This window comes from Amblyomma mixtum, chromosome 1 (assembly GCF_055824585.1).
Source record: "Amblyomma mixtum isolate Tamu chromosome 1, ASM5582458v1, whole genome shotgun sequence".
Taxonomy (NCBI): Eukaryota; Metazoa; Arthropoda; class Arachnida; order Ixodida; family Ixodidae; genus Amblyomma; species Amblyomma mixtum.
The window spans coordinates 55,047,409-55,065,996 of record NC_143012.1 but is presented as its reverse complement, the minus strand read 5'-3'; the positions used below and the strand labels follow the sequence as shown (position 1 = coordinate 55,065,996).

The 18,588-nt window shown below is 44.0% G+C and overlaps 1 protein-coding gene across 1 annotated transcript in view; it reads left to right on the top strand.

The window, feature by feature from the left end:
- The window catches only part of LOC149366334 (receptor-type tyrosine-protein phosphatase T-like), a 102,671-nt gene extending 91,464 nt beyond the window's left edge, over positions 1–11,207 (top strand). The window contains exons 35-40 of the mRNA XM_089570319.1: positions 29–105; positions 3,735–3,863; positions 7,155–7,280; positions 7,970–8,121; positions 9,469–9,604; positions 11,016–11,207. Coding sequence (XP_089426445.1) covers positions 29–105; positions 3,735–3,863; positions 7,155–7,280; positions 7,970–8,121; positions 9,469–9,604; positions 11,016–11,090 — 695 coding nt within the window. The 3' untranslated portion in view covers positions 11,091–11,207. The remainder of the gene's footprint in view (positions 1–28; positions 106–3,734; positions 3,864–7,154; positions 7,281–7,969; positions 8,122–9,468; positions 9,605–11,015) is intronic.
- The last annotated feature ends 7,381 nt before the right edge of the window (positions 11,208–18,588 follow it).

The window sequence follows — 18,588 nt, the reverse complement described above, 5'->3', positions numbered from 1 at the left end:
AACTTCACTACTCTCTCTTAATTTTCAGGTGACAGTCGAAGACCGTTCTTGGGCGTGACAGCTGATGGGTCCAAGTCAGACTACATCAACGCTGTCTACGTTGATGTAAGATGATCTTTTTTACGGGCTAATGGGCTCTTTTCAAACAAAACCTTGGAAATATGACGGAGCGCCGGCATTTTCAGGATCCCGCAAAAAAAAATCATTTTGTAACTATGCTGTTTCAAGAAAATTTCTTGTAGACAACAGGATGCGGATAAAGAGGGCACCGTATGCTTCTCAGGTAATGTCCACTCCGTGTTTTAAATTTAATATTCATAGCGTGCTACAAGCGTGCTACAAGAAAAATACACTGAGAAGTGACTTTTGTGCAGAAGCGCAGCATTATCGTGGGGCCTCGAGGTAAACGCATAGAGAAGTATTGTTAGGAAAAATGATAGCACTTCTCTTTTTTTTTGTGACGTTATCCACAGCAACGGTGTGTATATATCTGGCAGTAAGAGGACCGCACGGTAAATCTGGATTGAATATTATGCTATCACAGGCTGGCCATTTTTATTGCAAACAGAATACTACTCCGAAGAACGGCCTTTCGCGTAGCGGCGGCCATTTGGCACGTTTGACCTTTAGAATGACCCCTGACGTCATAAGATGCCTAATGACGTCACAGCGTGACGTCATACCAGGAGCGAGAGACGGGCTACCAACTCGCGGCTCGTCGGATAACGGCGGCCGCTTGGCACGGCGCGCCGTGCTCCTTCCGCTAGAGGCGCTAGTGACGTTATGGCGTGACGTCATACCAGGAGCGAGAGACAGGCTACCAACTTGGCTCGTCGAGTAACGGCGGCCGCTTGGCACGGCGCGCCGCGCTTCTCCCGCTAGAGGCGCTAGTGACGTTATAGCGTGACGTCATACCAGGAGCGAGAGACGGGCTACCAACTTGGCTCGTGGCGTAACGGCGGCCGCTTGGCACGGCGTGCCGCGCTTCTCCCGCTAGAGGCGCTAGTGTCGTTATGGCGTGACGTCATATCAGGAGAAAAAGACTGGCTACCAACTCAACTCGTCGGATAACGGCGGCCGCTTGGCACGGCGCGCCGCGCTCCTCCCGCTAGACGCGCTAGTGACGTTATGGCGTGACGTCACACCAGGAGCGCGAGGCGGGCTACCAACTCAGCTTGTCGGGTAACGGCGGCCGCTTGGCACGCCGCGCCGCGCTCTTCACACTAGAGGCTCTGCATGTGCAATATAAAACACCTGCTTTCGCAACCTACCAGGCTTAACCAAAGCAAAGCCCCCGCCAATTTTTGGTTTGGTTTCCTTTCAGAATATATTACTTACAGCCTCCACATTCTGATGGTTATTTCAATAACGGTGGCTGTTTCTGGCGGACCCTAGAAACGTTTTTACTCGTGATGAGACAGTCACGAAACGCGCAGTACGGAACAAACTCCTCTGATCGTTTCTACTTTCGTGTGTAAATGCACCTAAACACGATACCATCGAAGATGCGTGCAAGACTGCAATGAGTGTTTAGTATCTTTCCATGACACTTAATTAGGCTAAGATATTGCAAAGAGTGGCAGTAAGGCAAGCCATTCATTTGCTTTCACCTTCATAACATTCTCTAAATTTACACCAGAAAATGAGACCTACCACTTTGCTGGGAACATGGCTTCGATGATTCGGTTACGGTATGCTGGAACAAACGAGGAAGGGCATTAATTGAGTGCTACCGTTTCGAAATACCACAACCAGTCATGCATGTAGATTAAGTTGAGAACTTGTCAGTTGGTGTTTCAGGCAGCCATGCATGGCAAAACTACAGTTATAGCAGTCCGGTAATAGCTAAGTATGAGTAATTGAAGTGCCTCTACCTATACATATTGATAAATTTAGTTATTATTATTATTATTATTATTATTAGTACCTCAAACGCCCCTTGGTATGGGGTATTACATGAGGGATGGGCATAATGTTCAAGTGAAGAGTGGTTCGATGGCAGTCTTGAAGGAATGTGGGTCGGAGTGGCGCACAGCGTCGACAGGCAGTTTGTTCCAGTCCCGAGCGGTCTGAACAAAAAACGAACGAAGATGTGCTGTGGTCTGTGCTGGGGGCGGATAGACGGCTTTAGGATGGCTGGTGCGGCTTGACTGTCGATGAAGTGGTAAGATTGTTGAAACAATGAGTGGCGTATGGTAGAATTTGTGAAAAAGGCACAGCCTGAAGATGCAGAGTCGCTTTTCAAGATTAGTAAATTAGCCCGTGATTTGAGTGCAGTGACACTGGAATGATAGGAGTAGTCTGAGAAAATAAACCTTGCAGCGCGATTTTGTAGAGCTTCGAGGGTGTTAGAAAGATTAGCTTGATGGGGATCCCAGACTGAGCATGCGTATTCTATTTTAGGTCTGATAAATGTAAGATAAGTAAGTGTTTTCACGGATGCAGAGGCTAGGCGCAAGTTTCGACGGAGGCAACCAAGAGTGCGATTGGCTTCGTTAGTAATGTTCATTATATGCTCTGACCAGGTTAGTGTATCTGAAAGGGTGACGCCAAGGTATTTGTAAGAGTGGACAGATGAGATTACCGAGCCACAAATGGTGTAACTTGATGCCTGATAGTTTTTCCGACGGTGAAAGGAAAACAAAGACGTTTTCTTAGTGTTTAGGCACATTAACCATTTGTCGCACCAAGTTTCAATTCGTTTAAGGTCATCCTGTAAAATTCTAGAGTCAGAGGTGGTGTGGATGGGGCGATAAATTACGCAGTCGTCTGCGAAAAGGCGGATGTTAGAGGATATGTTACTACGCAGGTCATTAATATAAATTAGAAACAGCAATGGTCCGAGTACTGTACCTTGGGGGACTCCGGAGAGGACTGGAGAAAAAGACGAGCAGCAGTTGTTAGAGTACACAAATTGCTTTCGGTTCGTAAGGAAATTAGAAATCCAATCTAATACAAGGGGGTTAATGCACAATCTTGAGAGTTTAAGTAGTAGTCTCTGATGGGGAACTTTATCGAAGGCCTTTTCGAAATCTAAGAACAGCGCGTCTACAGGTATGTTCAGGTCTAGGTTAGAGCTTATGTCATTTATGAATGAAGCTAACTGTGTATCACATGAGAGGCCCTTGCGAAAGCCATGTTGTCTAGGATTGAAAAAATTAACAGATATTATAAATTTTACCATGTGAGAGTAGAGGACGTGTTCCATTACCTTGGAACAAACACTTGTTAGTGAAATGGGAATAATTTAAAAGTATACGCCGCTCTTTCTAACGGACGTGTTGCAGTATCACTTGTGATGGGATGAATTGGTTATTAGAGAGTTGATGAAAAATCAGCTCACAAAAGCACGTGAATCGGTAATGTGAAACATCTACGAAGGATAGGTACTGGTAGTTTTACAAAGCACTTGGAATATCTTAACCAATGTGGCCCCTTCGCTGACTACATAGGTCAAATGGCACTAAACAATTGTCACTTTATCTTTATTGTTCCGTTCTCAGAGTTGGCTCGTGCTCGCAGTTGCACTTTTTTTAACAAGAAAAGGCAAAGAGCCAATAACCAGTAACTCGTTTTTCATTTTTTTTGGTGTCTAGGCCAAGTGCTGTGAGCACAGTACAAGCTGTTAACTTGTTGTCAGGAGCAGACACTACAACTGCAAAGCCAGAGATGGTGCATATGCATTTGATGTATTGAAAGATACGGTGAATATAACATGGCTCTTCTTTTCGCAGGGATTCAAGCGAAGGAAAGCTTACTTAGTGACCCAGATGCCTCTGCCAGAAACTGTGGATGATTTCTGGGAAATGCTAGCAGCGAGCGGCTCTGTCACTCTGGTCACACTCGGGCCGCTGGAAGATGAGGTGCGAAAGCTACAAAAAATATACTGCCCACTGCATTTCTTTAGAGTGGTTTTGCTATTTGCACTTATTTACTTCGCCTTTAGGCAAAAATGACCCGCTGAAAAGAAAAATGGCAGCTAAAGAAAAAGGAAAAAGCAACTATCCCGCCCCGTGACGTCGATATAGTAGTGCAGGTCAAAACATAATACCATCAGGAAAAGAGGGACACTTCCCTTCCATTGCATCCGAAGAAGTGCTGCAAAAGGCAAAAATAACCTATATGAAGTCAGTCGCTCATGCACTTCAATCCCAGTCTTAGTGCACCAAGAACCATATCCTGTACGGGTCTTCCCTCATTTCCAAAAAAAAAAAAAACACCTGTGGAAGGACGATGCAGAATTCAGTGGCGTAATCGTATTTACTCATAGCAGTTGCTAAAACTGAAATATCGATGATACCGCTCTGGGCTGCTTAAAGCGGATTGTGGGCATGTGCATTCAACAGCTTTGCTCAACCGTTGGGTGTTCTGGGCACTGTTAATACGCAGACACCTTCACGACCATGGACACGGTCAGGGCATTTAGCTTGTGGTTCAGTGAATGCCGTGAGCCATAAATAAATGTTATTTCAGATTGCAACCAACATGTGTTAGTAATATAAAAAACTAAGGGCAAAAATACACACAAAAGACAAAAGGAGGAGAAGAGTAATCAGACGCAGCACTTTTATGCCCAAAGAAAAACTGAATTTTACTACCAACTTAAGGGAACGCTGAAATTAATAGATTACCGCGTGCTGATGCCTAAGAGGATACTCTAATTGCTGCGGGTATTTTAAAGGCCAGAAAACAATAAAGAAACCGTCAAAGATTGTTTGTATTGTCCATTTCTGCAAGCAAAGTGGGATTATTCTGAGAAAGTTCTCTGCACATAGATGCGTGAGACTGTACGTCATCCACTTTGATGCAGTAATAATGCAGTTACTTTAGTTGACGTCCCGAATTCAAAATTGAATTGCAGGAACATATGAAATCGGATTTCACAAGAAGTAAATGTGTGCTTTACGTCCGACGGAATGTGAACATATTTACAAACAGCCATGTGATCAAATTTTTTCCTCTAGGTAAATTATAACCTAGGAAAAAGCAGCGCTCTAGCACAAACATGAGGGAAGAAGGGGCGAGACACAGCACTCACTAAAAACTGAAAGTTTTATTCAGGGCGCCTCTGTTTAAGTACAAGTACCCACATCTGATAAAACACAGGAAAACAAGACAGCAAAACCTACGATGATACAAGAAACTTGTGTTCTTTTTTTGGTATGGCGATGGATGGAGTGCTAACAGATGCCGGACCTAGCTTTGCAATTTCTGAAGCCTCAATGATCTCTCTTCTAACCGCATCTTTGTGACATGCTAAAACTTCACATATTTTGACCTGCGGATGACAAGCACAATCACTGCAATGAATCCCGATGTTGCGAGCAGTAGTTTTTACACTATTGCAGTGTTACCACAGCCTGTCGTTAAGACAACTATTTTGACCAACATAGTAGTTACCACAGGACAGAGTAAATATGTAGAGAATGTTGCCTTTGCTGGGTACGAAATTGTTTCGGTGCTTTTTCATGCAGATAGGTACTGCTTTTACGTGTTTTTCCGCTGCATTTACACGTGCACACAAGCTACCTATTGAAGCAGAGCCAAAAAAACAACATCCACTCCCCCTTTTTCCGAATCCTTTTCAAATTTTGAGACACGGCGTGAAGGTACAGAACGACCACCACTTTAGTTTTACTGCTAGGAGAGGAAGTGCCACTTTTCAACTTTTTTAACGTCCCCTCAGCTATAGAGGCGAGAACATTGGTTAGATAACCAGAAGCAGTCAGCCTGTCAGCCTGTATTGAAAAACTGCGACCAATCATATGCAAACACGATTTATTAAGCGCATTGTTAAAACAGGACGCAGCAATGTCTCGTTTTACAAGTTTGGAGTGGCTGAAACAGGAAGTAACGGCTTTCCTCCCCTAGGTTCGAAGAATCAGCGCACATGTTGAGCAATGAAGTAAAGAGTCAAATCAAGGAACTTAATGAAACCATTAGCAGGCACTTCATAAGCAATAATAAGTGGCTGAAGGACATAAGATAAAACAGAACAGATCAAATTCACTTCCATGTCAAAAACGGCACGGTCACATTCAAAGGCATCATTGAATATTCTCTCTCCGTCTGTCCTGTGGCAACTACTAAGTTTGTGAAACCTAGTGGTTTTCTTAACGACAGGCTGAGGGAACACACTGCAACAACGTAAAAAATTCTGCTCGCAACGTCGGGATTCATTGCGTTCGTGGGGCTTGTCATGCACAGGTCAAGTAATGTGGAGTTGTAGCATATAACAAAGCGACGGTCACAAGAGAGATCACTGAGGCTGCAGAAATTGCAAAGCTAGGTCCGGCATGCATTAGCACTCCATCCATCGCCATATCAAAGAAAGAACACGAGTTTCTTGTATCATCGTAGATTTTGTCTTGTTTTCCCGTGTTGTATTATATGTGGCTACTTGTACTTAAACGAGGCACTTTGAATAAAACTATCAGTTGTTAGTCAGCGCTGTGTCTCGTTCTTTCTTCCCTCGTGTTTGTGCTAGTGCACTGCTTTTCCTATAATGTCGTACCAACTCGCCAACCGGTCTACGCTATTGCGTTTCATAACTTGTTACGCACTGCCCATTTAAGAGCTAGCTCAGCTCAGTTTACACAACTTTTCAAGAATATCACTTTTTTCTATTGTTGTTTCAGCATTGTCGATAACTAAATATTCATTCGTACCTCTACCAATTTCCGGACTCGTACTTTGTTCCTCACTTTGACACTCTATGAACTTGAACCTTAAAAATATATTTGGCGCGAACTTTTTTTTCTTCCAATTCCGGATTTAGTGTATTGTATGCTTTAGAGTCTGGAGAAAGCGCACTCGAGAACGCTTCTCCAGGTGTCAGTTTAAATCCTCAGACCTGAAGTCTCTCTCTTTATAATTTCTATTGGGGTATATCTTGGAGCTGAAATCTCACCCTGTTGTTCGCAAAATAAACATTCACGAACTTCACAATGCAGTGGTCAGTTTTCATCTCAGATTTAGAGAAGACATTGGCTCTCAGCGCAAGCGGTGACACTTCACTTTCAGGGGTTCTGAACTCATATGAACATTATTACTAATGTATAGTAAGCTCAATGAAACATACAGAGCTTTTCCTTGATAATTGTTGGTTGTAGTAGGCTTCTGTGAACAACAGTAGCTTTTATTTATTCCACTAGACCTCCCCTCAATTTTGGCCAAACCTGAAGAATGCGGATCGTTACAGAGAAGTCTTAGTTGAGCAGACTGACACTCAAGACTTCCAGGGCCTCATCGTCAGAACATTCAAGGTCACCCAAGGCTCGGTAAGTAAGCGCTTTGTCATGAGTGCTGCCCCCACATAGTCTGTACATGCATTTATATCGCTTAGTCAACCTGGTCGGTTATTAGAAAATAAGCCTTTGCTTCGGCGAGTACTAATAACTGACGTCTTCAAGCAGCAATACTACATGGCTACCGGTTTTCCGTGTAGCTCAAACGGAGAACTGGTTAAATTCAGTTAACTGACAGGTTTCTGTGGTGTGTTCTTGAATTCAGTAAGTTCGGTACTTACTGATGTGGGTACTTTTCATTATGCGTAAGTGCGCCAGGAACGATAATTTCTGTATCTAAGCAATTCAGCCCGCACTAAACATTGAAACATTCCTAACTGGTCGCAATTCCTTTAGCACTTGAAAAATGAATGTGTCAAATGAATCGTATGCGTAATCAAAGGAGATAGAACAAGAATAAATATAAGAAGCGAAGGTTCCTAACAAATAATGATGAATGGTACAACGTATGCATGTTCACTGTTGATCTCGGCTATCCTGACCAGAAACAAACTGCTAGCGTCTGGACATACCGTATTAGTCATGGCACGCCGCTGCGCATTACAGGGTTAACGGTTTAATGCACCCACTGTAATTGTTTAATTAAGTCGATCACTTTTCTTTTCAGCATTACCGTATCGCCCTATGAAAGTACTTAGCCACACTACATGCCTTTATTTCAGAGACCCGCTCGCATCGTGAAGCAGTTTCACATCCTTACGTGGAAAAGATTGCGTAGCGTACCAAGCTCCTGCAATGCGGTCCTCGAAATTGTGTGGCATGTTGACCGCTGGCAGATGCAGGCCAAAGGTGGGACAGTCGTGGTCCAGTGCCTGTGAGTATTCGGTTGTGGATCGGACGCAAAATGCAGCAAATGACTGTGTCTAAATTCTGTTTTACATATGACTGAAAGTAGATCTTTGGATGCCAAACACGTTTCGTTATTTTGATCCAATGCGGTTTGCTAAGTTTCCCAGGTCGAGCGAGTTGGTAAATTTGTGACAAAAATTTGAACCACAGCCCAAGTTGTAGAGGCAGTACTAAGAACTCAGTACATAAGCGTTGACATGCAACTAAATTCCTTAAAAAAATTAAAAATGGAAATGTTTTTCAGTTCTGCACTGTGTCGCTTTTTCCTGCATCGCGATGGGCACATTAATCGACACTTACATCTTCTAGATTTTCATTCAGTAATGAATCAGCGCTCGAGTTGTGTTTTCTCATCTGTGGGCTTCAGAGTCAGAATTATGTTTATCGAACATCATGACGATGTTCAGTGCGCGGACAAAAGGCCAGTGAAAGGGCTTCACGAGGTCGACGAAACTCACAAAAGCATTGCAGTGGTACACAACATGACCGTACTTCCAGACAAAAACAAGTTTCGCTTTAGCTGTGCATCAGTTCGGACTCTTTCTTTATTTGATGCGGGAGAGTGCAGCTCAACAATTGATAGCCACAATTTGTATGGATCCTAGGTACAAACTCTTCGAATGTCATTGATGTAGTGCACTTTCGCTCCCTGCATTGTAATCGTCTAACTTACATTGGTAGTATCACTGATATTGCGCAAATTTATAAACCAGGTGTTCTGTCCCAGTACAACGAGTACCGTTTATATTATCAATGATTGTTGGCATTCAACTATCCTGACCCATACCTAAAACCTAGGGTAATCTAAGCATGAAAGCTTAGAAAGACATTGTAAACTGAATGGCACTCTCGAGCTTTCAGTTTATGAGTTGTTATTAGGGAGTGTGGTGTAATTTAAGCGACAGTTTACTATAAAAGGGTTCCAGTGCTTAACACTCCAATAAATATATAGTACAAGATCAAATAAGTATAATTTCACACTCCAGCTCTGACTGCTGATAATGCAAAAGTCCATTTTTCTGCACTCACCGACTGCTAAACATGCTCTCAAGCTAAAGGGCTTTTTAAAATATCAGCGTGCTTTTTTATTGATTAATCTGAAATATATTGTGAATAAATTTCATTTTGGATGAGAACAATCAATCTAAAATACTGCATTAAATAGACAACTGTAACGAGCACCATCTTTTGTATAGGCAGAGGAGAGCGTCTAAAATATTCTGGAGCTTCTAAAAACAAGTGTTTAAAATATTTGTTTAGAAAAGCTTTCCATTCATAACTTTCCGGTTGTTAATGCTTCTCTTTGCACAAGGGACGGATGCCTGCACTGCGGGCTCTACTGCGTGTCGGCTGCAATCTGCGACCAACTCAAGCTGGAACAGGAGCTGGACGTATTTCGGTCGGTGCAAAACGTCCGCACCAGTCGTCCAGAATTCATCGTCGATTCAGTGAGGAGACAGCGAGTGGTTCTTTCACTCTTCTTACAGTTTAGGAATTTGATAGAATGGCGTATTGCTCTTTGTGTTGTGCCGGAAAAAAAACATTTTATCGCCTAAGTTCGAGCCCGCTTCAGTGCCTAGCAAGGGCCACTCATTCGCTTTGCCGCTTGATACCATTCCTCAGCTATTTCTGCATCCCCAATGATAATAAAATGTGGATACCACAAAATGATGTAGATAAGTGGGTTGTGTGCGAGTAGCCATATGTAAATAAAAGTGTACGCATAGAGCACCGTAGCGTAGAGAAACAGCTAAAGCGCAATAAGAAAAACAATGTTAAGCTGAGCAAGGAACATGGTATAGAGGATCTTCAAAACCAGATCGGAAAACACAACAGAAAAATTTCTGTCTTCACAACAGATTTCCTGTAACGATTTTCATTAAAAACTTTTAGTAGCAACAGATTTTCGTAGTAACAATAGAATTTTTGCTTTCTTCCTACTGAAAAGTACTATACAGAACCACAATCTACTAACAAGCGCTACAGGAAAACTGGAGTTCTTCAGAAAAGTCTAAAAAAAACCTAAAAGTCTGTAGTTATGACGGGACTACGAAATATTTGGTAATATTTTCACATAATTCTGTGGGTTTTTTTTCGACTAGGAACCGTCATTCGAAAGGCTTCCTGCATTGATATGATATCAACATTACCCTATGCTAACCTGGCTCACCCTATTCCAGGATGCCTGCTAGGCTACTCGGTTCGTTTTAGTCTCTACTGCGTAAAAATATATTTCTTTTTCCTTTCTATCTTTTTTTACTGGAAACCAAGCTTGTGTGTAAGTATAAAAAGCCGGTGAAAGGACAATGGTACATACACATACTTATTTCTCAACAAAATATTCTAATTCTTTTGGCCAAGGACCGATTCGCGTCAGCTGCCTGCTCTATGATTCATAACATTTAGAAGCAGTAAATTAACTGCACTTATGCTGTCATTAATATGAGTAAATGTAATTGCATTATATCAGGAAGTTTCCAGCTTGTGTTTGGAACTGTTTCTGTGTCTTTTCTGTGCTGCATGAAAGCAAAATATTGCCAATCAACATTGAAAAGTTTGCTGACTGTCACACAGCATGGCAGTTTCTTTCTCAACAGCGTAATGTGTCACCTGAAGCAAAACAAAACAAAATGGCTTTGCCCCATAAGCGAGTTAGCGAACTGTTTTTCTCTGTAATTTCACTGCCAACCGATATTTTTATCCGTCCCCATTTCTTCAGCCTTTACAAACTTTTCTCTTGATCGAAAACCTTTAAGTTATGCGCTGGGTTGGAGACTTTTTGGGAAGCCTTTTGCTGACATAGTAATCTGCTGGTACAAATTATTCTCCCTATTTTCTTTCTTTTCCATCATTTTGCAGGAACAATACACGTTCTGCTACGACCTGGCGCTCAGCTTTCTGGACACTTTTGGCACCTACTCAAACTTTCAGTGAAGATGGTTCCGCTGTGTTATTTATCATGTTCGTTTTGCATCGTCAAGGATGGAAAGACTCGTTTCGGAAGGCTTTGACACTTGCGGAGAGTTTTAAATAAAGTGTAGGTTTGTTTTTTATTCAGCCTCTCCAATTGTTTTGCTTGTCACTACCAGAGAATGGGAAGCTCTTACATTTCGCGTTTGGATCAGGGCGAAATTTTTAATAGTGGAACGTTTGCTGCCTGGTAAGGTATCAACCGATAAAAGGGAAAACGATGTCAGAGGTAAGAAGAGTTTCTGAAGCGGTAGCTAGTAGAGGTCGCAGGCTCAGATTGCCGTGCGTTGCCGATGACGTTCAAGGCTAAACCAAAATCAAACCTTCAGTTTATAAGTTTGTAGAACCGATGGACTGTCAGTGGTCAGACCAATAGTCAAGAAATTGAAAAGGTCAAGGTCAAAGTCTACTAGAGGTCCAGACAGGAACGTCCGGTTCATGCCAAGACCAACCAAAATTTGGTCACGTGATTGACTTTGGTCTTGCCGAGGAGCCTAAACGCGGCGTTTACGTGATAGGGCATGAAGTGACGCCATATTTAACCGAGTTCATGACGGAACGACCGCTGGCGTCTCTAGATCGATATGCCATGTTGACGTGCTAGGCCGCAACGCCATGGCCTCCTAAACCGAGTACATAACGGAAGTAACAGTGGCGCGCCGGGCACGGAGTGCACATGTGATGTTCACATGCTAGGCCGTGACGTCAGGGTCTGCAGCAGCGGCACCCCTTCAAACGAATTCCACATGCGTTCACGTGCTAGGCCGTGACGTCACGCGTTCTGGCGAGCGTAAAAAAATTAATGGTGCTTTAGCTTTGGTTACACCGAATGAGAAGTGGTACTTTCACGATGGTTTAGCGTGGAAAAAAGCAAAGAAGCGCTCAACAAACCGCATAACAAAACTTTGCCAAGCTAAGCCATCCTGAAGCTACCACTTCTAGCTCGGTTTAACCAAAGATAAATCACCGCTGATTTTTTTTACCTGAAGCCTTCGCTTTAGATTTACTCTAAAGGCGTCACACGACTACGTGGTGTTACACCAAACTCATTTCAGCCTGCGTCGAGAATTTTTAAAACTAATTGGAGGTTTCTGAAGATCTAACTCCTTTCCCATAAAAGAAAACAATATAGAGCGTCGGTGATTCGTTTATTATATGAAAATGGCAAAATCAGTACCTCTGATCCCATGAACACCGTAAGGTACTGCTAGTATGGCGTTCAAGAAAACACTCCTGATGGCAATGATCACATCGAAGGCGAACTCAATAAATGGCAATTCTGGCTGTTGCTACTCCTTCAGCGCGCTTTTTTTTTGAGTTCATTCGACGTGACGGCAGGCAGTTCTTGTTTCGCCTGTATCTGCATTCAGTCTACTATATTTGTAAAAATTGTAGAGGTGCAATACTTTTTATGTTTTATTGGCGTGGAGGACGAATATAATGTCAGCTGTTCTTATTGCACAACGAGCGGAGAAGAAAGGAAGAGTGGGATCTTACTCTGGTGCCCACTACAGGCAGCTGTGATTTTAATCCGAGTATCTTCGTTGGATTGCGAAGTGTTTGCTCAAATTTATTTCTTCACACCGTAAATTGTTCTATCATATCGTAGAGACATTATGTGTTAAATGATTATTCAACTCGCTAGCGCCAGTGTGCCGTGCGCATATATTATGCGCTGCAAATACACTCCCAATGCCACTGCAACACTAACGATATCTTAAACGGATTATGTGGTCTGCTGCCTCACTTAAACAAAACCAGTCTTATTCTCAGTTCAGGAATGCCGCAAAATACCAAGCTGCCAGGAAGCATTAGAATCACCGCACGGTAGAAGCTGCATCACCTCCGTACGCAGAGCCCAGTATGGCACCGGTGCTGGCTTTTAGGCATGGCGCATACGGGGCCCTACCAGCGAGGTAAGATGGCGCCAGCCAGCCATCGAAACTGAAAGCTCCAGCTGAGCTGCAACTGATGTCTCCAGCATCAGTGTAAAGGTATAGCTAAAAAATATTTTCCGTGCGGCCACGAGGAAAGAACTGTAAAATACCAAAACAACAAAAGAGTAAAGCAACAGAGAATCAAAATTTATAAACGTATTGGAACTTGCTGTAAAGTAGCCAAGTGGTGTCCAGAGTGCCCTCGGCTATGCTCACGGCATATCGCGGTGCTGTCTACTATGTGACACGTTTAAGAAAAAGGTAAGACATTAGGTGTTGTACACTTTTTCAACCTCAGGCTTGCATGGGCATGCGTTATTTTGAGTGATTTCGAATAGGTAGTGCGACTCACATTCTAACAAATTTTGCATTGACACTGTGATAACTATCACCCATTTTTAATGTGTCAATCCCGCGGCTTGACGCGGTGGCTAGCTAGTTTCCTGCGGTTGTAATGTTTTTTGCAGTCCGGAGTCGCTTTCCAACAGAAACACACAGAAGTTAGATGGAATGCATTAAGCGCCATGCCCTGAATCGTCTGCGGGACGTTTTCGTTCAGGCACAGCGGTCTTCGAGAGCGTGTCTGTGAAACTGAGGAAGCATACAACTTGTAATTGGTCTATTTAGCACAGACGCTGTCGCTTCGGAAGAAACTTAGGTCCCCGTGCTTATGACATTTGGCTTTAGCAGTCGAGACGATTCCTTCCGATGCAGTGACGTAATGAAGCTGAAAAATATCTGAAACCTTCGCTAGGCAGCTGCGCCGGCAAATAATGGGGTTACTTCCAGACGAACTTTAGCTCTTCAAGTGTTTTTTTTTTCAAGCAAGGGTGAGGCTTACTTGTTTTCAGATAATGAAACCCTTAGAAAAAGTCAGAAATGTGTACACGCGTTCTTTGTACGAGTACCTTGTGATATACTCAAGTGCTCTAGTACCACCGCGGTGGCTCAGTGGCTACGGTGCTCCGCTGCTGGCCTGAAAGACGCGGGTTCGATCCCGGCTGCGGCGGTTGAATTTCTTTGGAGGAGAAATTCGAGGCCCGTGTACTGTGCGATGTGAGTGCACGTTAAAGAACCCCAGGTGGTCGAAATTTCCGGAGCCCTCCACTACGGCGTCTCTCATAGCCTTAGTCGCTTTGGGACATTAAATCCCATAAACCAACCAACCAATCATGTGTGTAGTGCCGATTCCTTGCCCCTGACTTCCCGCTGCTCCACTAGCTGCAGTGTCTGTTTCTGTAATAAACTTCCCTGGAAGCTTGAGAATTAGTAAAAGCTTCTGTATGAAGCACTACCCGCATACAGGTACACGAACAAGAACAAAAGGCGCAGAAACATTCGTCTTAGAAAACTCACGAAATAAAACTGCAGCGTGCTTTTACATTCTGAAATATGAACAATATCACCCTTTTTGTAGCGTTTTAATTCATCGCTGCGTTCTAATTGTAGCAGTGTTCGCGATTGCATTTACTTGTGTAAAAATACAAACATCAATTAAGAAATGCGCAGCATACCGAATAGACCTTCAGCCTATATAAACAGTACCGTGAATCTGTGCATGGAAAAGCTTCACAACATTCCACATTACCCCCAGGGATGAATTCTGCAAGGCAATGACTGCCCTTTGATTATAAAAAAAAACTAGGAACGAGTGTTCATGTGGTAGAGAAATTGTAAACACACTACCTTACCTTTCCCGACAAGACAAACCAAATTCCATTTTTGGGGCAAGTACCACACTTCGTATTATTTCTGAGATTTTTGTTTGCTCTTTTAGTGTATTTTATTTGCACGAGACAGGTGCATGTAAGCAGCACCATCACTACAGTCCACGGTACTACAGTGAGACACCCGACAGCGTTGTGCACACAGATGGTCTAAGTGCCGAGTATTTCGGGAGGACTGCGTATTTGTGTGGAGGTACCACAGCGGAGCAAATCCGTCCTTGAAGAGTAGGACACAAACGCCACAGTTGGGGCTTACACTGAGAATGCTCACAGGCGAAGTCGGGTTTTCTAACATCCGAGCTAAGAATGAATCCTGCCAAGCCCACAAACCAAAAAGTCAAGGTGGGGGAAATGGGGTTGTCCTGGACGCCCGCTCTACTACCCGAGCAGCACCGTGGTTGTTATGGTACTCTTTAGAGACTCTAAGACCTGAGCCTTGAGTCGAGAGCGAGCGCGTGTCTGGCATTCAGGGCGCTACCCGCCATGGTGGCTCCGTTGTTACAGCGCTCGGCTACCGAGCCGCAGTTACCGGGTTCAAACCCGACCGCGGCTGTCGCGTTTCCATGAGAGCGAAACACAAAGGCGTCCATGTGCTGTGCGATGACAGTGCACGTTAAGGATGCTCAGGGGCTCGAAATTCTTCCCGAGGCCTCCACTACGGCACCTCTTCCTCTCTGTCTTCTCTCACTTCCACCTACACCCCTTCCCTCACGGCGTGGTAAGGATTTGCACCGAAATCTCAGACAATTACTGCGCTATTTCCTTTCCTCAAAACCCAAACAGCAAAACCTTTTTGGGCGCTTCAACAGCTCTGTTGTAGAAATGCTTCACTCTGTGTTATGATGTAGTGTTACCAGCACGACACCTATTTCACCCGTGAGGCTAGGGTCCGCTATAAAAAAAATCCCGGCTGTCCTGCGGCATAAGTGCTATGTATTTAATGCTCATATCCACTGCCTTCTATAACACATGCTGCAGTTTGATCTATATCTAGGGCATTGCACAGTACAGTGCAGTAGAGATTTACTTGCGCTCTATAAGACTGCATTTGCCCTTTGTTTACCTCACGTTGCCCACTGTCCACATCCTTGTGGTGTTGGTGTCTATTTCTTACGATAATAAAACTGTTAATTCAGGTGCAAGAAAGAGAGGATGGACTGAAACATTTATTTTCTCAGGTAGCATGTTTCTTTGCAAATCCGAACACATGGTGGCTATAGGACAAGCAGTCAGCCGAGTAAGTGTCATACTTCTTGTAACCATTTCTGATGCTGTCGTAATTAGGCTCACAAGGGTATGAAGCCACAGAAGTAGTAAGGAATTATTCCCATACATGAAGTTCCCATTTGGGTGTTCCTGAAACGATGCAGCAAAAAAGCAGTAATGCTAGAATCTGTACCAGAGAGAGGGATTGGTAATGAATGTTCCTGTATTTCCTAACCGGCCACCATGGCTTTTCTGATCATACCGATTTCCCTCCTCCTTTTTACAAAAATTGATATGCTCTTGGCGGAGTAAAATTCTCCCCACTTATGTCGAAATGAGCAGACTCTTGATAGATAGTTTATCTTTGCGACAGGAGCGTCCAATCACGATTGCACCACTGTTATAGTTTCAGATTCGTGTATTTCCTCTCATGAGTAAAATATTTTAGTCTGTTCTGGAGTTTGTTGCAACTGACCTTTAGTTTGTGCAAATTAACGTTGCCTTTTATAGCGTTTGCATTCATTCCAGTTGAAAGACGTTTGTTGTAGCAACAGCTTATGAATTGGGCCCTACTGTGACGGCAGCGACCAATTGAATAGGTTTATATTTCTAATGGTTTGGTTTATAAAAGAAAAATTTCTGGCTCTCCCGTAACCGACAGTAGAGTAAGTATGAAATGTTTACGGGCATAACACATTGGTTGTAGATGGTACTAGTCAAAATCTTGAAGTGGGTCTAGTGTTCAACACACCACACCACACTCTTCTTGTTGCGTCGAAGCTATCGCATGCAATAATGCGGGCTTAGGTAGGCAGCCGCGAACCGTGGCGGCCTTGTCGCTTTAAGGAGCGGCCGCATAATCATGACGTTGTCGGCAGGGGCGCGCAGTCTTCTGCTGTGGCGTATCACTCGCGAAGCGACCGCTTTCCGCAAGACGCTTCCTACCTAGCCTTTCATCGGGCTCCACTGCTCGGCTTAAGCAGCTGTGACGGTGGCGGCACTGAAATGCAGGACGATGCAGAAGCGTACGCGGACACGACAAGACACAGGCCTGACAAGAGTGTATACGCAGCGCGTTCGAATACTCCGTGAGCGTGTATACATCTGCCTGCCAAAGGAGAAAACGTCATGAGCTGAAGGCCACGCGGCCGGTCTTTTGCATGCGTAAGTGTGGGACCGCAACGCCATCCTTGGGGACGGCGCGGAAGCAGTTTTTCCGCCCAAAGCCCTTCTCGCCCTGGAGCTCCCCTCTTGCTCTAAGCGGCCTTCTCTCATAGAGGGTCTCGTTAAATCTCGTACGGTGCCCGGATACTCTCGTTTCAGTGCCCGGATGAGTGGAATTCAGTGCCCGGATGTTGGCTCTCGGTCTCGGCCTGACGTAACCACACTGTCGTCAACGGGAGCTAAAAGCATTTCATGCTTAAAAAAGCCATGCAAAGGCTTTCCTAATTTACCGCTACCTCTATAATGCAACTTCTTTTGTTTATAAATGCGTCTACAGTCAAGAAAAACAGTTTAACTTGAAGTTGTCCTCGGGGAGCCATCAGCAGCATGCAGGTGATGGTGCGTTGCGTAACCACGGTTTTCGAGCATCCGCAGGAACATCCCCGCAGGGGGACGTTTGTCAGCAGTGCTCCACCACGGCCCCGAGCACCTGCGCTTAGCCGTGCGTGGCTCAACCGTCTCCGGGGAAAAGGGGATTCTAATGGCTTATCCAATGCCGTGCGCTTGGACCTTTAATGCACCTCGAATGCCCTAATGCTGCACACGCCATTTCTGAACTTCGAACACCTATATTTAAGGAATTTTTCTCCAACTTCTTTGAAACAGCATGTACACAAGTGGAGAAATTCGATAAGTGTCTGCATGCAAACATGCATGCCTTTCAACTTGTTACTTATTGTCTATATCGCTAAACGTTAGAATACCACAATGCATATCATGGCCCCAGTATTGCAGTGTGTATGGAAGCCCTCTTTGTCCCCTGTGTGAAAACCACACAATTTTATGGGATGAATATTAAAAACAGCGCTTTGCGGAGGTAGAAGCAAAAAAGTGTTCCAAAGGAAGCGGCAAAACCAAAGTATTCTTCAGAATATAGCAGTATGAGGCCCCAGCCAAGATTTGTATGATTATTAGTGCACGGGTTCGATCAATGGTATGGCAGCCTCCACGCCCAGCAACATAATAGCCATAAAGAACACAATAGCAAAAACAAACCCAAATGGTCCCGCTATCCTTATTTTCCATTTTTTTTTACTGTCTCTGCAAATTCTAAGACGAAAGTAGATATATTAATCAATTTTGTTAACCTTTACTCTAAATCGTTCATCTTTGCAGCCGGTAAGTTCTTTCTTATGCTTCTTAAAATGTCCGAAAAGCCGGAAACAACCAATGATCTTCAAATTGAAACCAATGCCTTGAAAACATTTCCTTCCTCTTCAGCCTCAACGAGGTCACAACAAAGAATTTAAAATGTCCCCTTTCACCCCTCTCTCCACTTGGAGCCGCCCGCTTTATGAGACCGCTCCACAGGCGGCCCGGATACAGTCTAACGTCATCTGGATAGAATTAACGCCTAGGACACAACGT